General features: G+C 42.3%; 1 protein-coding gene across 2 annotated transcripts in view; it reads left to right on the top strand.

The window, feature by feature from the left end:
• Positions 1–24907, top strand: part of pdzd2 (PDZ domain containing 2) — a 68500-nt gene that overhangs the window by 9816 nt on the left and 33777 nt on the right. Inside the window, exons 3-7 of one of the 2 annotated variants that reach the window (XM_022254561.2) lie at positions 420–1083; positions 2432–2568; positions 4050–4182; positions 8085–8296; positions 23682–23760. In XM_022254561.2, the coding sequence (XP_022110253.2) occupies positions 420–1083; positions 2432–2568; positions 4050–4182; positions 8085–8296; positions 23682–23760 (1225 nt within the window). Of the gene's footprint in view, positions 1–419; positions 1084–2431; positions 2569–4049; positions 4183–8084; positions 8297–19392; positions 19641–23681; positions 23761–24907 lie in introns of those variants that run through there. The other variant, XM_022254563.2, reaches the window with a different exon arrangement.

The following is a 24907-nucleotide window of genomic DNA, read 5'->3' as shown; positions in this document are numbered from 1 at the left end:
GTGAACATAACCATGTCATAATGACATCACTGGGATTATGTGAAATCATTCAAGCTTTTCAGGATTGATGTGATGTACACTGCATATGCCTTTTATAATTTACTACCCTCAAAAAGATATTTCTTTTGGAAAGAGTTAAAGACTTTAATAGTCTGTTTTTGGAAACACCGTACGTAAATGTAAATTGCACATTTACTTATGCTAATTTGTAGCGTACTTCCAGGTGGTTTGCCAGGCGTTCTAGAGTGTCAAGTGCCGGTAAGAAAGTTACTGAAGTACTTCTACATTCAGATATTTGTTTTTCTAATGTCTGATCCCTACTTTTGGGGAAGGACTGTCTGCTTTCTGCAGCTGTCCCCTGAGGTACCGAGATGGGGCGATTCTAAAAAGTAACCACAAATGTTTGCCTTCCTCCCCAGATTTCTCCTAGATAGTGCCCTGAGGTCAGGTAAGCTGTGTGTGGCCATATTACGGAAGACCAAGAGGAAAGCACCAAGGCCCCCTCCAGCTTCCTGCCCGGACCAGACCAGCCCTGTGCTGGCTCACAGAGAGGCATTGCTCCCGTCATCCAGCAGACAACATCTGAGTGCTGTCCCTCAGAAGGAGGTCGAGGGGGCAAACGAGTACGCTGCACTACATGCAGGCTGTTCTGAAACAGTGAGACAAATCGGCGGCGGCAGCGATCAGCCTCTCGAGACGCAACACCTGACTGCCATTTCCCTTGAGGCCGATGCCAAGAACGGCAGTGGCCAGTCTCTCAGTGCTCACCATCTCAGCTCGCTGGCACCTGAAGACGACATGAATTTCAGCCGAGGTCATCCCCGACCCGCAGCCGGAAATCGGCTTTCGGCATCTGTTAATGGTGGGGGGAAATTCAAGGGGCGCACAGACAGCAGCGAGAGGGGTGCAAGTACAAAGAGGCCGGCGCCAAGACAGCCTACCGGGCAGGAACCCTACACAGTTAGGATGGACGATCAGACGCCCCCGCCAAAGACTGTCAAGGTTTCGGAGACGGCACCCCCAGTATCCGTGGCCAGGAGTGACTCAGTGCTATCCAAAATGTTACCAGAAGTCAAGCGGAATGTAAGTGCATATCACCTCTGCATGTTTACCCACTGAATGGCATGAGTAATAGGATTATTACCTGGCAAGTTCCCCAGCAGAAAAGCTGAACCTGGGGTAATAACTTGAGACTGCAACCAAAATGCATCTGATTCTTTGATGTGATGTTTCAATAATAGCATTACATGTAGCCTCACATTTGGTGTAAGCTTCAGCCTCAGACACTGTGTTAGTGACACACAGATGAAAAACAGAGTTTGGGAACCCTTGGAACTACATAAAAAGAAATTTGTAACCACATAAAAAAAATGTCAAAAAATGAAAAATTGCTAGCATTGGTTAATTAATTTGAAATAGTTATTATTTTGGAGCTGAAACTTAAGAAATAAAAGAAATTTCACTTTCAAATGCTCATGACTACGAAAATCTGCATTAGTGTCTATACATATTTCAAAAATGCCCCAACATGCACTCTAAAGGGTGTAATTCCAGTGAAACACATTTGTTGAAAGAGTCTGATGACATTGTTTCGAATGCTGGCGCCACAAGAAGCTATTTATGTGCACGTGGATGGCAGCAGAGAGTGCTTGTCAACCCATGTAAATGTGCAAAGGGCACCTGTGCTTTCTGACACATGCTGACCTTTTCTGCTGCATTCCAGAAGCAAATATTGCAGAAAGGCTTTGACAGATTTGGACACTTTGGCAAATTAACGGTTTCCCCAAGACTCAAATGGGGCGGGCCATCGGGGAGTTGGCACTTACAGGTAAACAGTGAAAATGAAGGGGGCACCATCAGACGATTTTTATCTGAAGTGTGAAATCGTCCGACGATTTTACCCCAGCCAAGTCTTTCCACTGGGACATGCCAGGAGATTTTAGCTGGATTGAGAAATTCGGTCCTTTAATTCACTGCTATTATTAATACTGGGGGCTTGTTTCCCTCCGGACAGCTGAAATACAGCGAGTATGGCTACGGTTTGGAGGATATTGGAGTATATGGTTAAGTTACTAACCAAAACACCAAGCAAGTCAATGGTTACATTCAAAATACAGTTCAACTTGAAGAAATTGAAATTGCTTCCTTGTGTAAAAGTGAGAAGTATATCACAGAATAACTATTGATAAATGTGTGGTTGTACACAAATACCATGACAGATACTTAAAAAGCAAAGTTGGAATGAGACAATACACAGGGGCATGTACGTGTAGGTGTGTACATGTACGTACAGGAAAGTGTATTTACCTAAATGTACACAGTTTGCTGGTTAGTAAAGTTGATACAGAGCATCTTTACCTAGTGGTATATCCTCACACAAACTTGTGCCTCTCACTTCTGAAATTCCTCATTTTCTTCCTTTTTCCCCCAGAAACGAGAAGTTGTGAAAATCCACCTGGTCAAGAGCAAAGGCATCCTGGGCATCCAGATTGCTGGTGGGAAGGGGTCCAGGAAAGGGGACATTGGCATCTTTGTGGCCGGCATCGACACAGGTAGCCCTGCCGACAGGTGAGAATCTCACTGGTTAATTTAGGAGCATCAGTAGCACGCACGAGGCCAGACCCTATCAGTCAGTGTGGCCATACACCAACTCGCATGTACTGAATATGGTCAAACTGGCTTGACATCGGGTGATTGTTTTCAAATGACGTTGCCCTTTTGAACTTTCTTATTGTTGAATTTCAATTGTAAGGCTTGCCCAAACCAAAGTCTCATAAGAGAAAAAATAACATGTACATGTACGTGGTCTGATTGGTGTGCCTTGTTCACAGAATGGTTGCTTCAAATCTTTAATGAAGCTTTCAAGTGACAAAACAAAACAAAAAGATTCAAGTACCAAAACCACATAAAAAGAGAAAAGGTTAATGCCACTTGTGGTTCGATATCCGGTATCAGGGTACTTGTTGCAGTCCTAAACCCAAACTCTGGCTACTATCCATTCAATTCAGGTTTGTGGTTCAAAATGAAACAAAGTATTCATGCTGGTGTTGGAAAATGAAGACTGCGTGTATTTTCATTTTCCCCGACATCCTGTTTGCCTCTGTACTTTGCAGAAATTACAAGTGTTAATTGTCATGTCTTAATATACACGCATGCACACAGTCTTCCTTTTCCTGTGGGTGATTTTTGTCTTTATTGATTGTGCATGAAGACACTGATTTTTAATTTCCCCCGGGGGGTGTTGTGTGCTCGTTTATAAATGAACTTTGTTATTACTAGCACCGGTTCTTGCTGTACATGTACCTGGATAATTCCAGAAATTAGGGGTCCCAAAGTGTGACATTTTTGTGTCCCTGCTGCATCTGACATTTGTTATTTGGCAAGGAAATATCACCAGGATTGATTTCAAACTATTACTATTTGTTTGGCAGGTAATTTGCTTTAATTCATCAATCTTGGAAATTAGAAAATGTGTTCTGAGCTTACGGTACATAATCATACGTTAGATGTGACAGGGACACACAAAAAATGGACCCCTAATTTCTGGAAATACCCACCTGTATGTTCTTTTATTATTTTGAGGGCCACACACTCACAACATACGTGAGTAACATGGAAGGTAATTGTGTTCTTGTACTTGCAATTATAATGTTACATTCTTTTATAGTTACATATTTCATGTTGATTTTTTGTGTTGGCCTTATGCACGTACATACAGTCTAAACATGTTATGCCATCTTTTTTCAGTTTCTGTGCACATTTCAGCATCGTTAGCCCACTATTACAGGCTATCATCTGCATTTGATGTGTGCATTTATGCTGTTTCTGCTTTGATTTCAACTTTGTACGCTGTGCGAAAGGATGAATTGGTCATGTACCCACATTTCAAATTTGCTTGAAAGTTAAACCCACTTCGACTGTGTCAATATCATCATTGTTTCCCACACTGACAAAAATGACCGGAACTTGAGTGACTGTATCTATTTAGACATTTTCTTTAAATTTAAAAGAAAGAGTCTTGACCCCAGAGCGTTATCTTTGGCCAACAGGGATGGACGTCTGCAGAAAGGTGATGAGATACTGATGGTCAATGGTCACAGCCTGCTGGCCGTGACTCATCAGGACGTCGTGGACGTCCTGAGCAAGTCCGGAAGCATCGTCCAATTGGTCATCGCGAGAAAGGTACATGCCCGTCTTTGTTCAGTTTCATTTGAACCCTAACCCCTGTTAACAAATGAAACAGTGATTAATAGCGCACTGTATAGCATGCGACCAAAAACTGCTGCACTTTTGTTTCCTTTTGTGGCATTCAGCAGGAGCCTCATTTCAAGTGTGTGAGACAACTGTCAGTCTTCAGCCCAGTTGAGACCTGATAGGGGTTAGCATTCAGTGTTTGATAATAATAACCCATTTACATGTAACACGTCCCTTTTTCCCACAAAATCACTGCAGTTTCCCTCCACGAACATGTACATGTACCCTGGTTCAGGTACTGTACGTGTACCGCACATGTACATGTATGTGCACATGTTCCAGAAATATGGCAATTTACCGCCGTACAAACAGTTTTTGGAGCTTTTGAACACCACCTTGGCAATGATTGATCCATCAACGATTGCATCTTTGTCATTGCTCCCTCTTTACTGTCTGTTCACCCTGACCCCAAACCTCAAAAAAAGGACACCTGTCTTGCTTTTAGATTAGATAAAGGTGTTCCATAGCATACAATATCACCTCCAGCACTATGACTAAGCTGTCAAAACCTGTTACCAAATTGACAGTGAAATCATGTTTTTTTGGTGTCTCCACAAGAGATCCTTTAAAAATATCCACTCCTTCAGATTAAAACAGAAAGATGCCTGCTCCATTCCCGTGAGGTTTGGCTAGTTGGACCAGGACAGCAAATCCAGACACTGAAGAGAGACAGCCCCGGGGCATGGCTGTAGGTTACTTGGAAAATAGAATGGCACTCAGAAATGCATGGGAGCAGTGGAGTACATGGCATGCCATTTGTAACGTCTCCCCCTTAGAGATTCTGCCTCTTGATTGGTCAATTTAAGACTCAATACCACATATCACATTGAATTGACCTGCATGTAAGTGCCAAGACATTTCCTTCCTGAATTGTTTTCCATGCACAGCAATCAGATTACACGTACCATGTCCTTGGCAACCAATTTTCTTTTGTCTCCAAAGGTATACGCATACATGTACGAGGGCCTGTTTGTTTCATACGGATCTGGGTCTTGATCAGTGATCCTTACGCTGGTTCATGCCATCCATTAGGCGAGTTTTGATGTCTGTATTAAACCAACGACAGATCACTGATTGTGATCCAAATCCGTGTGAAACAAACGCGGTTTTGAGTCGAACGGTTTTGAGTCGGAGTTAATGGGAAGCATCTTACCTGTGTACTTGTAATAAGTACTACCTTTAGTACTTACAAGTGAATAAAATCCTAGATGGAAAAAGCTTGTCCATGAAGCCTGCATTTGATATGGGTTTGTTGTATCAAACATGTCAAGGTAACCTCCAGAAGTCTATATGTGAAAATAGTACCGGACATGTACATGTACCTGTAAGTTAGACCCTCAAGTCCTCCTCCAGTATTCTGATGTCAGACTTACTTGTTCAAAGTTTAGATGCAGCACTTTTATGCATGAAATCCAAACACTGTCTTCTGTTTTCATTCCGTTGGTTTTGGATTAAAAATTAGGGGTGTGCTGTTTAAAAGATTTAGATGCCCAAACATTTTTGTTGTGCATACATGTACATGTGTGTGGCTGATATATAAACCATACACTTACAGGTACCTTGAATTTGAAGCCAACATTTCCACAGGTACGTCCAAACATGATTGAAACAACATTCGCAGCAGTTACTTTTGGCGGGGATTAACCTAGTTTAAGGTGTTTCTTAGAATATTCGTTAAAAGGCAAATTCACCTGGGAAAAACTCCTGAAGGAAGGGAAGTTGTCCTTTCGCTGATAAGCGAGATTTCACCTGTGTGTTTCCACACCCATTGGATCGCACATGTTTTGTTTTTCCAAGGAATAGTGCCAACTGGTACCAGTAGGTGTGCCTGCCATGTAATCGATTCCCCACCATCGCAATATCACCTTTGACCTCAACCTTCCCTGGTGCAGGTGAACTGGGTGGGTTTTGTGGTGTTTTCCTGCAGGGTTTGTTATCCTGTGAGTTGGGAATTTTCCTTGGAGAGGTTTTTCTAAGATCAGAGGAGTGTTTCTATGGTAAACGTACATGTATTTGAAGAGATAAGCCACCTTCCTGTCCTAGCTGGCCGGCTGTTCTTTTCAGGCTTGAGGCTTTTTTTTCCTATAGTCATAGGTGTAATTTTGCTCAGCAAAATCTGCCTGTGACCAAATTTCTGTTTCAGATATATAGACAAAAATTTACAAACTGAATTAGGGGGCCGATTCACTCACTATATCCATCAGCTATGCTTCCAGTCCATTTCAAATAATGGCTTGTGGTAACAGCTTCATGTACTTGCACAATTGTTCATGTTCAGTAAAAGCCGTGGGCATTTTACCACATGCGTACCTTTGCTCTAGTATGTCATTTCTTAAGCACTTTGAAATTGAAATCAAGAGTAATAAAATTTGTTGAAAGGGTGTAATATAGAATCAAATGTTTTAAATTGTTCAGTACCTCACTTGACAGATGAGACTTTCAGCTGTTCAGTGTTCTCCCTTTAAAGAAAAAGAAGGAAATAAACCTCCTCATCTCCACTGTTTAGATTAACCAAAAGGCGCCTTTCCAGTGACTTGCAACTTGTTGAGATTGATATTGCAGGAATTGGCCAGAAATCAGCAAGTTAGATAAGATCTGGCTGTTAAGTGTATTCCCCAAGTGTGCAACCTAACCTAGGCTGGTAAAGCCCTCAGCTACAAGCTGTACACAGAGCCCCCCCCCTCTCCTTGACTGCTGTGAGTCAGTTCAACTGGTTACCGTAATGTGCATGTATATGAACGCTCTTGAACTGCTAGCAGCTGCTGTAGATGCACAGTGTGGCCTCTCTATGGGATCATTTTAGTGTTGTGAATTTTGGAGTGGCCTCCAGGTTTTCTGACAAAAGCTGATGTAAAACAGCAGTTGTGATGATCTTTAGGGACAGGGTGTCAAAACAAGGAAGGGGACGAGGAACTAGTCCAAAGGGTGTCCTTTCATCCAAGCCTGTACCTAGAATTTAAAATAATTCCTCACACTAACCATTATAGCCACATGTAACAAACAGCCTGATGGACGACATGCCAACTTTGACACAATTCACTTTCTTTGAAGAAATGCGCTGTGAGCATACATGTACAACAATCGGCTCTCTTTTTTATTTTGATCCACTTTGGTTCCATCCTTTTGATTGTTTTTCCATTGGTAGTATCCACTGGGATATTGAACCAACCCTATAATTGTAAAGTCTCACCACATATGGCTTTGAGGTCATTCTCAGAAAAGCTGGGTGATTTTTCTGCCAAGCTCTGCCAGTTTTGGGCTCTAGATGTACCCCTTGGGGAGAAGGACATCTGAAACTTTTTGTGGTCACCTGCCTTCCTTAGGACATCTGAAAATAACCCCCTGCAAGATGACTTATCAGATTTCTCTTCATCACCAACTCTCACCCTCAGGGTGCACATACAAGAAAAAAATGATGAGTAGAAAAGAACACAAAATATACAGCAGAAAACTCTCTCACCACACGAGGTGTGAAAAATAAGAAAATACTTTATTCAAGAAGGAAGGATGGATGATCGAATCAAACAGAACCGTGTAGCGAAAACGGAAACTCGATAAATCGAAGATGCCTAGAGGGACACGTCTGTTATGTTACTGCACTGAGAAAAGAAGGATGGTCATGGCGGCAAAACCCTGTTGCATTGTGGGAGGTCAGGTTGCACCATGGAAGATTGAATCTTTTCAGCAAATAATAAATAGGCACATGGGAAATTTGCATATGTAGTGACTGTTTGGGTAGGTATGTTCTAGTAGACCTGGCCCACACTTAATGTGGGGGAGGAAATTCATGGCCGTCATTCATGTCATTCATGATTTTTGGTTCATGACAGAGGAAACATCGCTATCGCCAACGGCAAGAGCATCTCGGCCTCAGCCAGACAACGTCCAGCACCTCAGACTCGGAGAGTATCTCCAGTCAGCAGTCTACGCCACGCAGTTCGCCACGTGGCTCGGCACGACTGACACAAGGCCGAGAACAGCCTGATCCTTCGCCTGGTCCTCCTGCTCTAGCAAGGGATGAGGTCGATTATGGAACTCTCAGGTAAGAGAGCATTCCATTTCCCTCCCCCCAACCGCCATCATTGGACTATATTTTAAATGTCATCCGATTTCCAGTCTTTTGATTAGAAACAGCTTATCATCTGATGGCACTCACTCGGTGGCTTTCCGCCGAGCAAGAAATATGAGCCAGACCAAGGTGTTGCCAAAACATCACACAAAGTGCCCGTAATCCAGAGGTGCCCTCCTCTTTCCCCCCAGGGTGGAAAGAAGCAATTGTAGGGAGGAAAAAAATACGCACCATGTGTGTCGCTGCCGTGGTTTTCAGCCCTTTCCACAACCAAATTTCTTATCGTGCAGTTTGACGGCAACTCGCATGCGTAGTGTGTTTGTAAAAGAGTTCACTGTAGGTCAGTCAGAATTGCTGTGAAACATTCTGTGTATTGTGAACACATGCTGCTTCATCAGGCAAACAGACTTATTTCTGGAAATACAGTGTATGTACAGTATTAGCAATATTGCATTCCATCGCTTTGCTTCAAGTACATACCTAATCTCTACAAAACTAACCCAAATCAATGAAGTGAACTATGGTGTTGTGGTCACTGATACACTTATGGTTGACCAGAGTTTGACCTTACACAGTAACCTTACGTGAAGGGTCCCGTTGGGCCCCTGTGACAAGATTTCCAGACTGAGCAACTACTGGAACTGCAGCTGCAATGCATTTCAGGCCTTTTGAGACTCGTGAGTAACCGTGATGGAGTATATGAGTTGACAGAGCATTGCGAGGAAGGAGAATGGTACACAATTGATGCAGACCAACTGAACCTGCTTCTAGGGCTAGGGGTGAAAACTTCAAGAAGGCTTACCATCAAGTGGGTAAAGATGGGTAGAGTTTGGGTCTTTTCGGAAAGGGGTACTTGTAATTTAAGTGCTGACCTTCAGCATTGCCACCCAGCATTGACACTAATTCTCCATTTCAGCGTAACCACAAATCTGTTTGATCAAGATGAATTGATAATTGAAGAGCAGTGCTGTTCATGCACAACGTACACCTTGCGTGAAAACTTTGGCCAACTTCTGAGGGTGTTTAAGAGTTGTTCAGCATCTCTGATCTGTATGCATTGCTTTACATGTACATGTAGACATACATGTATGCAGAAATTTTCAGTTGAGTGATTTGTACTCATTTGCTCGAAAATGAGACCAGACCCTAATTTTTGTGGAAGGATCGGTGTACAGGCAGTGATCCCATTTGTAATTTCTAGCAAGGGGTCCGCAGATACAGCAGCCAGACAGATGTTTCTCGGAGATCTGCTGCCCATTTACGGTAGTTAAGACATGTCAGATATCAAAGACCTTGACCATTGCCTCCAGTGACCAACAGATAATCAGGGAGTTCCATTATGGTGGTTTGCATAGAAGGGAACTGATCCTTTACCTCTGTTCAGGGGAGATCTAATGTCTATTAATCAGGGGTGGTAAGCACAATTTGTTATCCAAACAACCAAATGGAAGAAAAAAAGTGGCTGTAAATGATGATCAACTGATATCCCCAATCTGTAGGACCTCATTTCCCCCCTGGCAGCCACCCAGCCAATCCAAGCTGGCTTTCATTAGGGACTGAGGTGAAGTTTACGTTAGTCTCCTTGTTTCTCCAATTACCTAATTCCCTGGTGGCTCCACATGAAAAAAAGTAAAAAGGCCACTTCAGATTTCACTGTGGATCCAGTTCAAACTGGTATGGTGTTACTCAGCACAGGCAGATAATTACCGAGGGTCTGTCCAGTGCCGCTGTAAAAGAACACAGACAAGTAGATTTTCTGTTGACATGTCCTGTAGTCGCATGGATTGCTCAAGTATAACTTGAATTTGACCAATTTGCATTTCAGTGCAGGTGCACAAGCTGTGCAGATGATTTTGTTGTGTTTTGTTTAGTGCTTGTAACACATGTACACTTTCACGCAGTGTATGGATGTACATGTACACATGCGTAGTACAGTACATATATGGTCAATTTCACAGAGCTTGGTGAGACCAAGTGGTGTCTGAAATATTTCAAACAACTTGGATATGTAGGAAAGTTCTGCTTTTTGTACTCTCTCCTGAAGAGTCGATGAATAATGTACCTAATCACGAACTCTGTCCACTTGTTCGGAAATGATCTTGGTGTTTCTTTCAAACCACTCATCAAATCTTGAATATTTGCGTAGCTATGGATTTCATCACCCTTGACCATGTTGAAAAAAGCCAGTGATTTGACTCTGTCATGCGATATCTTGTGCCTCGGAAATTGGGATTTGATTCCGAATCTTAACTGGATGAAAGCGGAATTGGTTCTCAAAGTTGGAGTCCCTGGTGCCTCCATGTAAGACATGAGATGAAAGAGCTGTACATGTATGTATCCCCCATCCCCGGAACGTTTAATGTCAGAGATGTCAGACGCAAGCGCAGGTGCCTCTTGACCGTACCGTGAACTCCAGAGTTGATCCTCTAACCCTGTCCTCCCCCCCCCAGGAAATGGACCAGCATTCACTCTCCAGTGCCCCTGCCTGAGAATCGTCGAGTGGAAGACTTGCAAAAATTGCTCGGGATTCTAATCACTCCACCTTTTTGCGACTGAAAATGTCTTTGGTTTTTGCCACCGGTGTTTCCACACCATGATTTGTTAGTTGGAAAAAAAGTTACATTTTGAAAAACTTCTTTAATTTTTAAAGGCAGTTTGTATCCAAATTGAGGAGGATGCTCGTCCTGCTCCAACAGTCCTATTTCTAAACTTGCCACAGATCGGAGCTCTCTGTGTGCCAGCTGTCGACAAAGTGTCAAATTAGAAATCTGTGGTACTCTGAGCAATCTTCATTCAGTTTTCATTAGCGGAGCCTATCTTCCAGAACTCCTGTTCTGCTAGTGCTTTGCTGGTGTCAGCTGCAAACAAGCTGTCACGTTAACCACTGCCCCCAAGACACTGTACACTGCATGGTTGGTGTATAGCACTGGCGATGACGGTTCAGTTCTTGATGAGGCCTAGGTGGATGAGCAGCACACAGTCCTGTCCTTGGGCAACCAGTCTCCCCACTCTGTCCCCCCTTCCACTTCCCATGACAGGCATTGTCATGCTGCCACTTCCCCACCATCCCTGGACATTTCCTGCAACTGTGGCATCCTTTCCGTTAACAAGGAGCAGAGATCGTGTCTGGGCCACTGGGTCAGAATCGCTGCACTCTGGGGTCTCTCCCCTACCTGGATTCCATCAGCCATGGTTAAACGCAGGGGACTTATAGGTTGTAACTGCCCTAGGGATGTCCAGACCCATCTTGGCAAACAGTGCGCAGTGACAGCTAAGGGCTGTTACAGTGAGGAATAAAAGCACGTCCCAGACTTCATTCTGTGATGAACTGCCACATGCAATAATCAGAGTCGGTGATGTGATCATTGGCACTGCCGATTTTCCCTGAGGTTGAATTACATGTACATGTACCTCACCAACCTGTTTGTCATTGCAAATGAATCACCACCAGCCAGAATGGAAGAGTTTCCTGGTCTGGTCCAGTATCTTGTAAGGAGGCTTTCACCATACGTGTATGCTGTCTACTCCTGGTTGCGTTTTAAAGCATTTTGTGGTTACAGTCGCCGGACGAGTAATTCACACAACTGTCCATAAATACTTTCCTTGCAACATTAATCTTTAACTTCCAGATTCTGTGGCAGTCTGTAAAAAAAGTTAACATTTCACAAAGATGGTTGCACTGTACCCACAGCTTTTTATGACTTTTTATCCAAATGTTCGTAGACCACACACTTCCAACAAGTTTAGTGTACAAGAAAGCAAACTGTAGGTTGATAAGTAGAGAAAAATGTACATATTTAGGTATGAATCGTGCCTTCTCATGTGCACCTAGGCCTACCCCTTTATACAGAAAAATAGGCTTTCAGTAAACAGTGCCAATAATGTACCCGTTGCAGGCTGATGCAAGTCTACCAGTGATGTAACCTGGAAGTGAACTGCGGTCGGTTCTGCGGTTGCCTTTAGCGACCTGTATTAATCTCGCACAGCCCCCCTGTTTGTCGCCTGGAATGAAACTACCATTTTGGCTTAAAGTTACATTCACATGCACTGTGTTACTGGTCATAGAATCCTTCTGAATGTTTCAGTCTCAAGTGAGAAGCAGGGAAAGAGCAAGTTTTGTTCCCCAGATTGGTTGAAATTAAGATTCAGATCTGTACATTTAAGCATTTTCACCGCCTGGAATACAGTCCACATCAACTCATACACTCGTGATGCTGATCAGGTTTAGAAGTGAGTTCACTAAACCCAACACCTAAACCAGAAGTATCTGTTGTCACCTACGTGTACAGCAACAGGAATTCCTTGGCTTAGTCCTACAGTTGACTCATACACTTCAATCTGTCTGTAGTCTCTGGACCCCATTGTGCCCCATGCCCGTGCAGTGTCTCGCATGATGCCACCGTGTATGCTTCTCTCATAGATAGACCTACATGTAAAGTAGTCCTAAAGTTCTGAGTGCCTTAAGTGTGCTAAGAGCAAATGTGGTAGGGTCTTCATGCACATGTATGTACAGAGGAGAATTCTTTTCTTCTTCAGCAATGAAGATTCTTGCAACTGGGGTACCGCATGCACTTGCTCCCTCGCATGTGGCTAGGAATGCACTGAACCCATTGATGGAGGGGAGGTGCCCCCACTGGGGCAGTTTTCAAAGAAAATGTCCCCTTGTACTATAGTTACTGGTACATGTACATTACACAGAGATAAAGTCTCAAGTTTTGCACAAGGCCTCCTGAGTGGCTGCACCTGACCATCTCCTTTTCTTGCATAGAGTCTAGGTGTAGAGGCAGTGTTTTGTTAACACCTTCAGACTCTATGCAAATGAAATGTTTTGGAAAATAGTAGACATTTGCAGATTCACATTCCTTGGCCGCATCTGCAGTAGTCTGACATTTGTCCAGTGGATTTTTTTTTCTTAAAAAAAAAAAAGTGCTCAAATGTTTCATGAGTCATGCGTGCTGACTGCCGGGAGGTCACGTTCTCACCAAAAAGTGCTGATGCCATCTCTTTCAGCCTCTTCTTTAGCCAGGGTGAGAACTGCCCTGTTTTACATACGAAGTGTGGACATTCCTTTGTTCTCCTGTGGTTAAGAATACTTGAGGAAATGCTCCTTTTTCTCTAACTACGATAACTCCTTCGAGCTGGATTTTTGATGATGATTTCCTAGACTGTTCCTCTTCATTTTGCCATAGATAACCTTGACCCCAAAATGCCTCAGAAACTGTTTTTCAGAGAGGGGGAAACATTGTGTGGACGTGTGCGAGTCCACACAACGCCATCGCACCCTAACTTATGTGGACTTCTTTTGTGCAGAGGTCCACACTATGTATGCCACGCCTGCACACCCTACCCGGCAGTGTGGACAACCGGAGATCTCAAACCAAGCCCATGAACAGCACATGGTACATGGTTATCCCGGTCTGCAACTGTGGAATGGAATTTTATGAAACTGAGTTTAAAGGGGCCAGTGGCTCGCCTATTTTTAATGCAACACTGGTAACAAGAAAAAAAAGAAGACTTTGTCTCTCCAGGCTTGGCCATGATTTATGTGTACATGTATGTGTAGCATGCTATTTCAAAATTGGACATGCATGATGGACAATTATGCTAAGTGCATAGTCTACAGACTCTTTGCATAATCGGGCAAAGGGTTTATAACAATGATCATGAAAGATACTTCCATCCACGTTGAACTTTAATTTCCCCCTCGAAAGTGGAATATGAAAACAGAGATTGAGTCACAGATTTAATCGATGTACACAATTTGAACGAACAGGAAAAAAAGTGTCTGGATTGAATTGTCTGACGGGTATATCCACTCCTAGATCTACACGTACAATCTGATGGCTCTGTTCCTTGGACAGTTACACCAGGTCATTTATTTCTTAGAGACTGTTGAAGTTTTAGTTGGCTAAGAGACCAGAGACACTAGGGAAACTTATCCCTTTAAACCATCTCCGGTTAGTTCCAGACAGGGAGTACTATGCAGACAAAAGTTCCCCCCTCCGCCCTATGTACACAATCTAACCAGCCGTGCAGCCCCAAAAGAGGAAACCAAATTGGCCCTGCCCGCCCCCGCCAGATTGCCCTCCCTCCTCTTTTTTTTTAAGGACTGCAAAGTTTACTGACCAGTAATTCCAGGACCCCATGAGTCACGCTGAGACGCTGAATTACCGATGTTCCAAGCACCACATGCATTCTTATTCTTGATACTCTTCAGTTTTTTTTTTTCCTATTGTGGGGAATCGGAGAATTGTAAAAGCTGTTCAGAGAGGAAAAGAACCAGCCCTGTTAAGAGATCTTCAGGGCCTATTAAGTGAGTTGTGACAGATATACCATGCTGTGAAAATGTATGTCAAGCAGTGTGGTTTTCCATGGGACTGTTTACACTGAGAACTGTTTTTAAAAACCTGAGCCTTTTTTTTTTTCAAAGTTATTATGCTAACAGAGCACATTCTGGCCAATCAGTGCCCTCGTTTGGTACGATGGCACAGACAGACTTGTATACTCGAGCACATCCTCGGTCATGCCTTCGATTCCTCCCATGAAGCATTATTGTTATTGTGGATCAAGTTATTAGCATTCCAAGCTGGCAGCTGCCTTGTGCATACAGTCATTTGCAAAAGTGCAAGACCACCTTGAAGTTTGTTGGTATTTCTGTCACTGGGCCTGCATTACACTGTCTCACTGAATGATTACTTAACATGATTTTACAGTGGTGCATAACATCAGTGTAGTGCTATATACCCATTTGAATGAAATTTTTTGCAAAGGCAGGTCTTGTATGACATTTTGTCTGCAAGGCAGCATGGGTAAAAAAAGCCAGTCTAAGCAATCAGAAATAAGAGAGGGCACACTGAATATTAGACTGTTAACATGTCAAATCATGGAAATGTAGTCAAAAATGTTCAACCAAGGTACCAAGGTTACACATTGAAAAGAAACATAAGCTGCCGTGATTGATTGGTTTAAGTTTGGTTTTCCTTCATGTTAATGCATTTTCTATGGGTGGTCCTAAACTTTTGCAAATGACTGTAAATGTAAAATGTCCTGCATCGTATTGCTTTCTATAAAATTTTATGTAACTACTCATCTCTGTCATTAGGCCCTAAGTCCAGCATTGTTTAAAGTGAACATTTCTCCTCTCTGTGCAATCATGTGGTCTAGTATACTGGGTCTTTGTGTGGGCGGCTGGATGACCAGCACCAATGTCAGCCCCGTCTCCCTCTTTTTTGCCATTGATGGGGGGGAGGGTTGGTCCAGTGCGGAACCCATTCGCACAGACACCCAGGCAAACATATTGTCACATGTACATATAGTTCAGGTAAATCCAGCTGGTTGGATCAGAGCATCACGTACATGTACCGCCAGTACGTGACTTCAGTCCGAAGGGAAGGTCAAACTTCTGTCCACATCCCCACCCACTTCCCCCTCCCAGACCATGGGCCTTAACCGCATCCAGAACCGAGACACTGAAAATAGAACGACATCCTTCATTTCAGTTCTATAGACTGTAAAACATCAGGAAGCATTCCTTTTCATCTGGCCGGTGGGGAGCCCACTGTCAGTTGTTCTGTTGCAGCCATGGAACCCACCCTGTGGCACGGGCTGCAGCCGACAAATTTGACTGCCTTCCTGGACTCAGTAAACCCTTCCTGCTCAACCCCCTCCCCTCCCTCAACTCCCCAGCAAGCTGTTTCCTTCCACCTGCAGGATACCAGATCTTGGTCCAGTCACAGCGGAGGGAATTGGAGGGACAGCGAGCTTCTAAACTTCCTACTAAGCTGATGCCGTGGGGTTTTTTGTAGGTAAAATAGGGGTTGGGTTGCAGACAGGGTGTCTGGAAGGGATTACATTGCACCTTGGACGTGGATTGAGGAGAAATTTTCTTTCTTTTTTTTCCAGGATGGCTTGATGATTTGTTGCCATGGCTTCAACTCTCTTCCCCCCCTTGCTTTTATCTGCTCTGTACATTAGCAGGTTGTGATCAATGAGGCATTTGTGCAAATCCCACCTCTTTCAATGTTTTGTCCCATAATACACATATTTCAGTCATATTCTGCTAATAGTGTACCAGAATGCAACTCCACTCGTCATTTTTTTCGAAACCTCTACAAGAAGGACTTTGGTCATTTGAAAGACAAGTTTGCAACTTCAGATTATAAGAATGATCATTTGGGGATAATGAGACAGACTGTGCTCATGTACATTTTGTGGACATTTGATTGGCTACCAGTGCAAATCAAAGGATGTTGAAGCCAAACTAGATGACTTGAGTCAAAAACTTCTCTCAACAACAAAGAAAATTCAGTATATTTTTAACAGATGTAATTTAAAGCCTCTCAGAAAGACCTTTAGAGAAAAATGAGCCATGATGAAAATAGTACAAACTTGACAGAAAATAATTGGAAAAAAATGACTTTCTGGAGTTTCTTCATTCCATTACTGTTTTAAATCATTAAAAATAATCTGATGAGATCTGAGATCCTAAAGTGCAATTCAGAAAATTTCATAGCTCACACATTTATGCCAAAGCTCATGAAAAATTTGTTTTATTTTAGAAGTGCCATCCTGTCCATGGCCTTACTTAAAATGAGTAATCTGTCTTATCAGTGTGGACAAACCTGGAGTCCAATGGACACCAACTTGTTGGCTAATTCCCTGGGCAGTGGAATGCATTCAAGTGCATGCTGCCCCCAAGAATGAGCCAGCGAGTTGGCTGACATCTTAATACGCCCATCAGTTGTCTCTCTGTTTTGGGGGCGGAGATCATGAACTCTAAAATAGATGCACAAAATTTCTTTCATTTTCTGTGAATGTTACAGTATATGAAACCTTGCTAAATATTGTTTAATATCCTATGCCTAGTTCCCCCGCCTTTGTAACAAAAAAAATGTTCACAACTCTTTAAATTGATTTTGAATGGTTGAATGAAACATTTTAAAACGACGAATACAAAGTTGTTTCTTATCCAGATTTTTCATTCCATGAGCAACTTTACAAAACTGTAAAAATCCACTTATGTTTGTGTTCTGTACATTGTACATTCTCTGCCCATGCTAAAACAGTAAGTTTATAAATGGGACTGCTTTTCCACAAAAATGACTTGTGGCTTTATGTAGCTTTATTTATTCATGCCTCTTGCATACTGAGTAGGAAGTTGAAAGAGTTACTAGCAGATAGCATACCATATGAAAGACTTTATGACTCCCTTCCTAAAAGTGAGTAATTTTCTGATCTATGTTGGCAGCATCATGTTGACTCTGAATTGTTAGTCCCTGGTGAGGCTGTTACAATACCATATAAAATGAGTGTTCCAGAAGTTCACATGCAACACTCAAGAACTCATAGAGTCATAAACATTGTGTCTGCAGATCAGAGTTACCATTTGGCCAACCCCAACTCTTCTGAAGTTGGGTTTTTGCAAGACTCAGAACTGTTCTTGACTGTCACAACATGGACCGGACACCGAGGTGGTCTGATTCTTGGATTTCATATGACATGTACAAGTATTTGTAGAGTGAGTCCGAGGTGTCAAACACTTTCCAAAATGCCACCCAAAAATCAAATAGCCATTTGGATCAGAACATCCTATCACTATGAAATCCTTGAACGGTGACATTTAAATGTATGGTAATTGATTTTCTGCTGGATGAAGAATCTCCACCAGCCTGTTACCTGTATACCACATGATCGGCAACCCTTCCTTACATGATCGGCAACCCTTCCTTACATGATCGGCAACCCTTCCTTAAATCTGTTACCGTACAAAGTCTGCTGACTTCTGCAATCCTCATCATGTGGTGCTTCAACTCTCCCTCAGGCTCTATCAGATGCCTAGATTGCATGACAATTGAAAGAGTGGTTTCAAAAGGCATACACAATTTACCTTTTCCTGAGAAAGTCATCGTAAGGAATCCTTTCCTGCAAAGGACTCTCATTAATGTAAACTGATGTGCAAAGCATGTGTCCCTCTCTGCACTTTCTTTGATCTTCCACAATATGTTTTTCCCATTGGTTTTCCCATTCCCATTTCCCAGACTAAAAGAATTGGTGCATTTGAAATTTTGGGAAAATTAGGAGCAAGCTAGTTTTTCTTATTATTTTTTTAAATTGCATTGACACTTTTTCATGGGTTGACTTTCCCCCAGAAGAAAACCTGTAACTCTATTAATTTAGATGTAGGAAAATTAGCCTAGCCAGTCAGTGTTGAAGTGAAGTTCCTTTCTCAGGGCGCCATGACCAAAAGAACAAATAGTCAAAATAAAGAATACTTTAGTTTTGGGCCATTTATGGTCACATCATTTTATTTGTGGTTAATACATATACTTTGGGACGTGTGTAGAACATCTGTCTTGAGTATAAAATTGAAATGTTGCCAAAATGCAGGGTTCTTTCAGCATACCCGGCAAGCCGCAAGGTAAAGTAACAATTGCCATATGCTTTAAGAATGGTAATATCTTTATTATCTTCTGTCAAAACAAGTCGGCTGTAATCCTGGGTACTCAGTTGTTTGATGTAAATAATGAAAGAGCTTTTGTATTCTGATAAGACATTATGTCGGGAGATAAGGTGAATCCTGGGTGTCAGCTTGATTGGCAGAGAATTTGGAATGGACATCTGAAGTGTCCTGATTAATTAACTACACTAAACTTGTTGAGTCCTAGTATCGCTTGTGGTGTTTTTTTAATCATTTGCCTTACCATGTAAAGAGCCCCCTCCCCAAAAAGATAAAGAAATGATGGTTTGTACTTTTGATCAAAATCTACATTTGACAATCCATATTTAATCAGAAAAATGTGGGGGGGCTCTATCCACTTAAGACTGGTGAGACATGATGGTTGACCGCCCACCAGGCTGAACTTTGGCCAGCCACGACCCATCTGGTTTACAAATAACCACAAAAGGAGTGGATCTTGATGACTGACCGTGATTGTTTGCACTTGTGTCATTCAGTATCCCCAATCCCCCCCCCCATTTCTAGCTGTCCTCTCTTTTGTGGTCCATTAAGTGGGTGGATGCACATATAGAATAGAGGCCGATGATGCCAAGTGGTCTCTGGTTCAGCAGTGCCAGCCAACAACCGTGGGCCTGTACAGATGACAACACATGTTCTTTGGCTCAGATCTTCGGTGCCTATAATAGATGTGACAAAGGGTACACTTTTTCCCCTATTTTTGGGGGTGGAAGGGAGGCATGAACATGTACGAATTATCGACAGGATGCTTGTAATAATGAAGAATAGGGCAGCACTACGTAGTTAGTGTTGGAGGATGGAGCCAGGCAGCAGAATGTTTCCTCGGAGCTTGTTCCAGAAAAGGTAATGATCGAATGTAGCTTATTCACCATATGGAAAGGAATGCTCAACTTTCATATGTTCGTACATGTACTGTACGTGTGTGTACCTTCAGAGTGACTTGAATAGCTTGTGTTCAGAAGGCCATATATTGCAGATATGTACATGCCACAATGCACTGAAGTGATGGTAGTAGTGTGTGGTAACTTTGTGAACCCTTGTGAGATCATTTCCTTAAATAGTTTTTCTTTTTTAGTGTGTCAGTTATGTAGCTTTGAAATTCTGGCTGCGGTGGAAGTACATGGTGCCATCTGATTCAAAATAATTGACCTGTTATTGAATTTTGTTACCATTCATTTTCATTTGACGTGTCTGTTCATCCTGAAGTTTATATTTGCGACCTGTCAGAAATGGTATGCACCTTCATTTTGAGTGGACACATATTTCTTCAGACAGCAGCATTGACATACAAATGTACATTTTATATGTTGACTGGGACATTTTTGAAGTATGTACTGGTTGTGAGTAGGTTTAGACTGAACATTAAATTCTCTGGAAATATAGTTCCCTTTGCAGAATGAGTAGCTGCTATTTCATCAGTAAAGCAGCTTGGACCTAGACTAGGAGTTTATAGGGATTTGTGTATTGTCCTTCAATGTGTAGTGGACAATGGCGACATGTTGCTCTTTGTTAAACAAGATTGGATGTGGTTCTCAGTTGGGTGTTGGCCCTGCATGGTTTGTGTCCAAAATTTGCTGACTTCAGACCACATCAGTGTGGGAATATTCTAACTCTCAGTGTATTTCAGAGGGAAAGGATTGGGTTTCCTCCGCATAGCTGACCTGTCCCATCATGAAGACTTCTGCCGTCTTCTTCCCTCACTCCCTCCCTCCTCCCTTCTGGGTAGATAGGGGAATCCTAGCCTTTGGACCCACTAACTGGAACCCTGTGCTGTTGTTGAGCTCTGAGAACTTAACAATATTTGTCTCTCAAGTTCTGAGTGAAGCACACACACAGATAATCAGCTCTAGAGACATCTCACTGTAAATCAAAATTGATTTCTGAGCCTAACTTTCAGTGAAAGTACCAGCCAGTTGATGAACAGGTAAAGTGTCAGTGGAAGTACCAGCCGGTTGATGAACAGGTAAAGTGTCAGTGGAAGTACCAGCCGGTTGATGAACAGGTAAAGTGTCAGTGGAAGTACCAGCCGGTTGATGAACAGGTAAAGTGTCCTTAAAATACTACTGGCCACAGAGCATTTACAACAAATAGTGTTTCGACGTCATGGACTTCATGCATTAATTAGCCTGCATTCATCATTATGGGTCATACCATTATGCATTCGCATGCCTCATTAAATAATGCACTTTATTCATGCTTTAAAGATCCCACCTTAATTGTGCACACCCAAAAAGCTAAAAGCAAAAATAACAAATTGGCCAAGTCCTTTTGCTGAAGGAATACAAACGGCATGTGGATGTCAACCTTTTCCCATATTAAAAGCACTGTTAAAAATGATTTTTTCATTTCCAACCTTTAAATTGTACATTATGTCATACATTATTCCTACTAACTGGAGAACTTGGCTTATATTGGCCCCCCCTTTTAACAAAATGGCCATGACCAAACAAGCTGCAGATATGAAGGATGATTAATTTCAGCAGTGGCTGGAAAATGTGGGCTTGTCCTATGCTTCCTCAAAGGCTCGAGTAGTGTCTAGGCCGAGTTATTGACTTCACTGTCACTCGGATACTGTCTTTATGTTTTCGGTCTGCCCTAGTCTCCCTTGTGTAGGAGATTTGGAATCAATTTGTGAGTTTCCTGAGGGAATATGCCTGGGATTTATGCCTTGTCTCCTTCCAAGTTGGACATTCATTTACATTTTTTTTTCAGTGTGAGGGACAGAAATCCTTAAGGCCTGTTATTTTATGAGTGTGCAGTACTGTGGGCCAACATACGGGAGCAGTGCTGAGTTGATTCAAATGGTATTTGAATAGTTAAGTTTCTGTAAATTCAGAAATTGTTTTTATTTATGTACATCTTGCTATTTGCCCAAATAAAACAAAGTTAGTCTTCCGCTGTCTGTTCTCAAGATAAGTCCCCAAAATTCTGCTTTCTGTCCACATCTTTTGATCATTGGAAATATTGCTCGTGTAGTTTGCTTTTTTTCAGTACTTGGAGAAAAAAAAAAAGTTTGAAACACCTGTGAGGCAACGCCCACTTGCCTACCTATTGACGACGAGGATGCAGTTTCACTTGCCAACCTTTAATTGGAGTATTTATAGACAAATGAATCATCAGTTTTTAGTTGTTTCTCGCGCTCCCAAAATAGCACTCAAAATTGGTACAAATAGGCATTTCTTCTGTACCTCCCCTTTCATAATTTGGAAGTTGGTGGGTTTCCAAATTTTTTTGCCAATGCAGCACTCTCAGCAGCAAAGGCCGTCGTGCCCATGAGCAGCGTCTGCTATATTTAGGGATTTGCATCAGGCTCGATATTAGAATATAAGATTTTAGGGTTTGTTTTGGTAGCAAGCAATTTCTAATTCGATTTGGGAGGTTGTACGTGAGCTTCAGAAGCCTTAATTGATGTTAACCTTCCTTGACTTTGAGCTGAGAGGATCTCCTTGAACCAGCTTTTGTGGGAGTCAATAATCAGGAAAAGTCTCAACTGTTCAACAATTTTAGAGTTTATGAAAAGGTGGCTTTAGAACCAGATTTACAGCAGCAACAGTTTGCACCTTGGATTGTGGTTTTTAATAGACATACATGTACATGGAAGTGTGTGTGTTTGAAATGTGTAATGCTTATTTGTCTGTGATTCCACCACCCTCATTCCAAGAAACGGACAGGGATTGATGAAATGGAAATGTCAACAATGTGAGGTCCCCCTACCCTGATAGAAGAACCCTGAAAAAGATATGCAGAACTTTCTAGATGAAGTCAGTCTTTTTACAGGGTCTCTCATCAACTCCATCTCATTACTGGGTACCTACTCTATCCCGCTACAAAGCTGTTTCGTCTGTCATCTGTATCCAATGCAGCCAAATGATTTCCCTTCTGAGTGCTGCAATCAAAGTGCACACAAGTTGTTAAAACTTTACAGATTATGAAATGTCTTTGATTTTTTTTGGGGGGGGGAGAAGGTATGTTAAGGCACCACTTCATGTAGGTTCGTATTTCATGAAGCAAATTTGATGCCCGGAAATATTGTACCCCAAAATTTTCAAGACTTGAAAATATATTCAACTGTTGTTGAGTTTTCGGAGTGAAATATGTTCGCCCTTTGTTATGTTCACAGAATGAAGTGCATTCCACTATTGTTGAGTTAATAGTTAAACTCTTTTAGCTGTTGTTGAGTGTGCGGAGTGAAGTGCATTCAACTATGGTTGAGTACACAGAGTGAATGTTTGCTGTGTGACATTACATGCTCGCCTCTTTAGTGATGACCGACCCTATAGCCTTACCAGAAATCCACCCATAAGTTGTATTTTAGGAAATTTGCAGCACTGAGGAAAGTAGAGTCCCAGCTGTGGGTCTTGGTACTCCCTGAATGTTGAACTACATGGAATGCATGACTGGTTTCCTGCACAGTGGAGGCTTTTAGAGGCATCAGGAAAGTTCGTAGAAAAAAGTGACCAAAGAGATGAGGTTAATAGTGGCGATTCACAATACAGTCCTCCACTAAGAGATTGCCACACATCGGCCATTTTCCAAGTTGAGGGTCGACAAAGCATGGCCGCCTTGCCTCAATTTGCATTTGAGTGCGGGCTTTAGTCAGGAGATTACCTGGGGAAACTTTTGACAAATTGGGACATTGCAAGACTGAATTTGTCAACCATTTCCTACCATGCACTATGAAAATGGCCTTTCCATGGCAACCTCTTGGAGGCGCACTGTATTGTAAGTCGCTTGTACTCAGTTTCTTTTGAAAAACGTCAACTTCATATGCAGCCTCTTGAATCAGCAAACATCTTTCAAAAAGACGAAACTCTGTAAGTCGACTCGTAGAAATGCTTTTCATAATCAATTTTCTATTCTGTTTCTTGTTAATTTCTCTAATAGGAAGACCAGCCTGGAGACGCAGCATGAGAACCTGGTGAAGAGGCTGACAGTCCCCGATGTATCATCGCCCCCGCCAAAGGTTTGTCAATCTGTCTTGCCATCTTTTGGATGGTACATGTATTTTAAGAACATGCCGAATTCTGTTTGATCGTGGGAACATATTCCGGATAGCAATGGGAAAAGTGCCAGGAGCCTGTACCCTGGAGAAACTGGGATGAATGATTTCAGCTTTGAGCAGTCATGATCAGCCGACAGTCTGCAACCGACATTTGCCTCAGTAACAAATATTTTTTTCATTTGAAAATGTGTTTCAGAAGTTTAAAACATTTATTAACTTTCCTGGACCTGGCCAGCTGTCTGGAGACAAACTACTTTATGTAACTCTTTTCATGCTTGGGTACAAATAAATCGATGTAATACATTCTGCAGTAAGTAAGTTTTCAAAATGTATTGTAACTAGTAATGGAAGCCTTCTAATGCCAAACACATTCCGAGCAGTCATTCTCCAGTTCATGGGTTCGTATATGTTGATGACACATTCACAAAACTCAACCAAGGTAAAGGACCTGAAATATGTAAAGGAACTTGTCATTCTTGATATTAAATTGTAGCCCCAACTTTGAAATCCAAGAATGTGGAATTGCTCTTTCAAGCAGCAAGAATCAGTGGCAGCTGTTGCCTAAGGTTTGAGTCATGCCTCAAATGAGGATTATTGTTGCCGATTAGTGCGCGGTTTTTGGCAGACGCATTTCTGCACTTTTTTTTTTTTTCATATCCAACCTTTTCCTTCTTGAGGAAAGCTACAGCTGAGAGGAAATGGGGAAAGCGTCCTCGGATTTTGTCCAGTTGGTGACTCTGACTGGCATTGTGAACTGTAGGCTATTTATAGCCCCGTTCATCTGCTCGGAAAAATCACTTTTTATTGGAGAAGGGTCAACGTAGTCAAATTGATCCATTCCCCTCTAATGTCAGTCAACTCCAACCAAAATGCTTGCAGCCAGCCATATTACAGAGTAATGCACTGACAACTAAAGGCAGCTGACCTGGGCCCTCCATCCTCAACTGACTGCACACAAATTGTCCTGTGGCACTATGTAAGTGGTACAGATACATCACGTTCAGGGAAGGGGCTTGGGGCGTTGAGCTCCATTTGCATTATCCACCCCTCCCTTCAAGAGTTCTTTTTTATTTTACCTTTTTGCAAAGAGTTTGTCATCTTGCAAAAA

Source organism: Acanthaster planci, linkage group LG05 (genome assembly GCF_054643075.1).
Source record: "Acanthaster planci isolate LZ-2023a linkage group LG05, COTS_SCS, whole genome shotgun sequence".
NCBI classification, from domain to species: Eukaryota; Metazoa; Echinodermata; class Asteroidea; order Valvatida; family Acanthasteridae; genus Acanthaster; species Acanthaster planci.
This window is presented reverse-complemented; position numbering and strand designations above follow the sequence as displayed.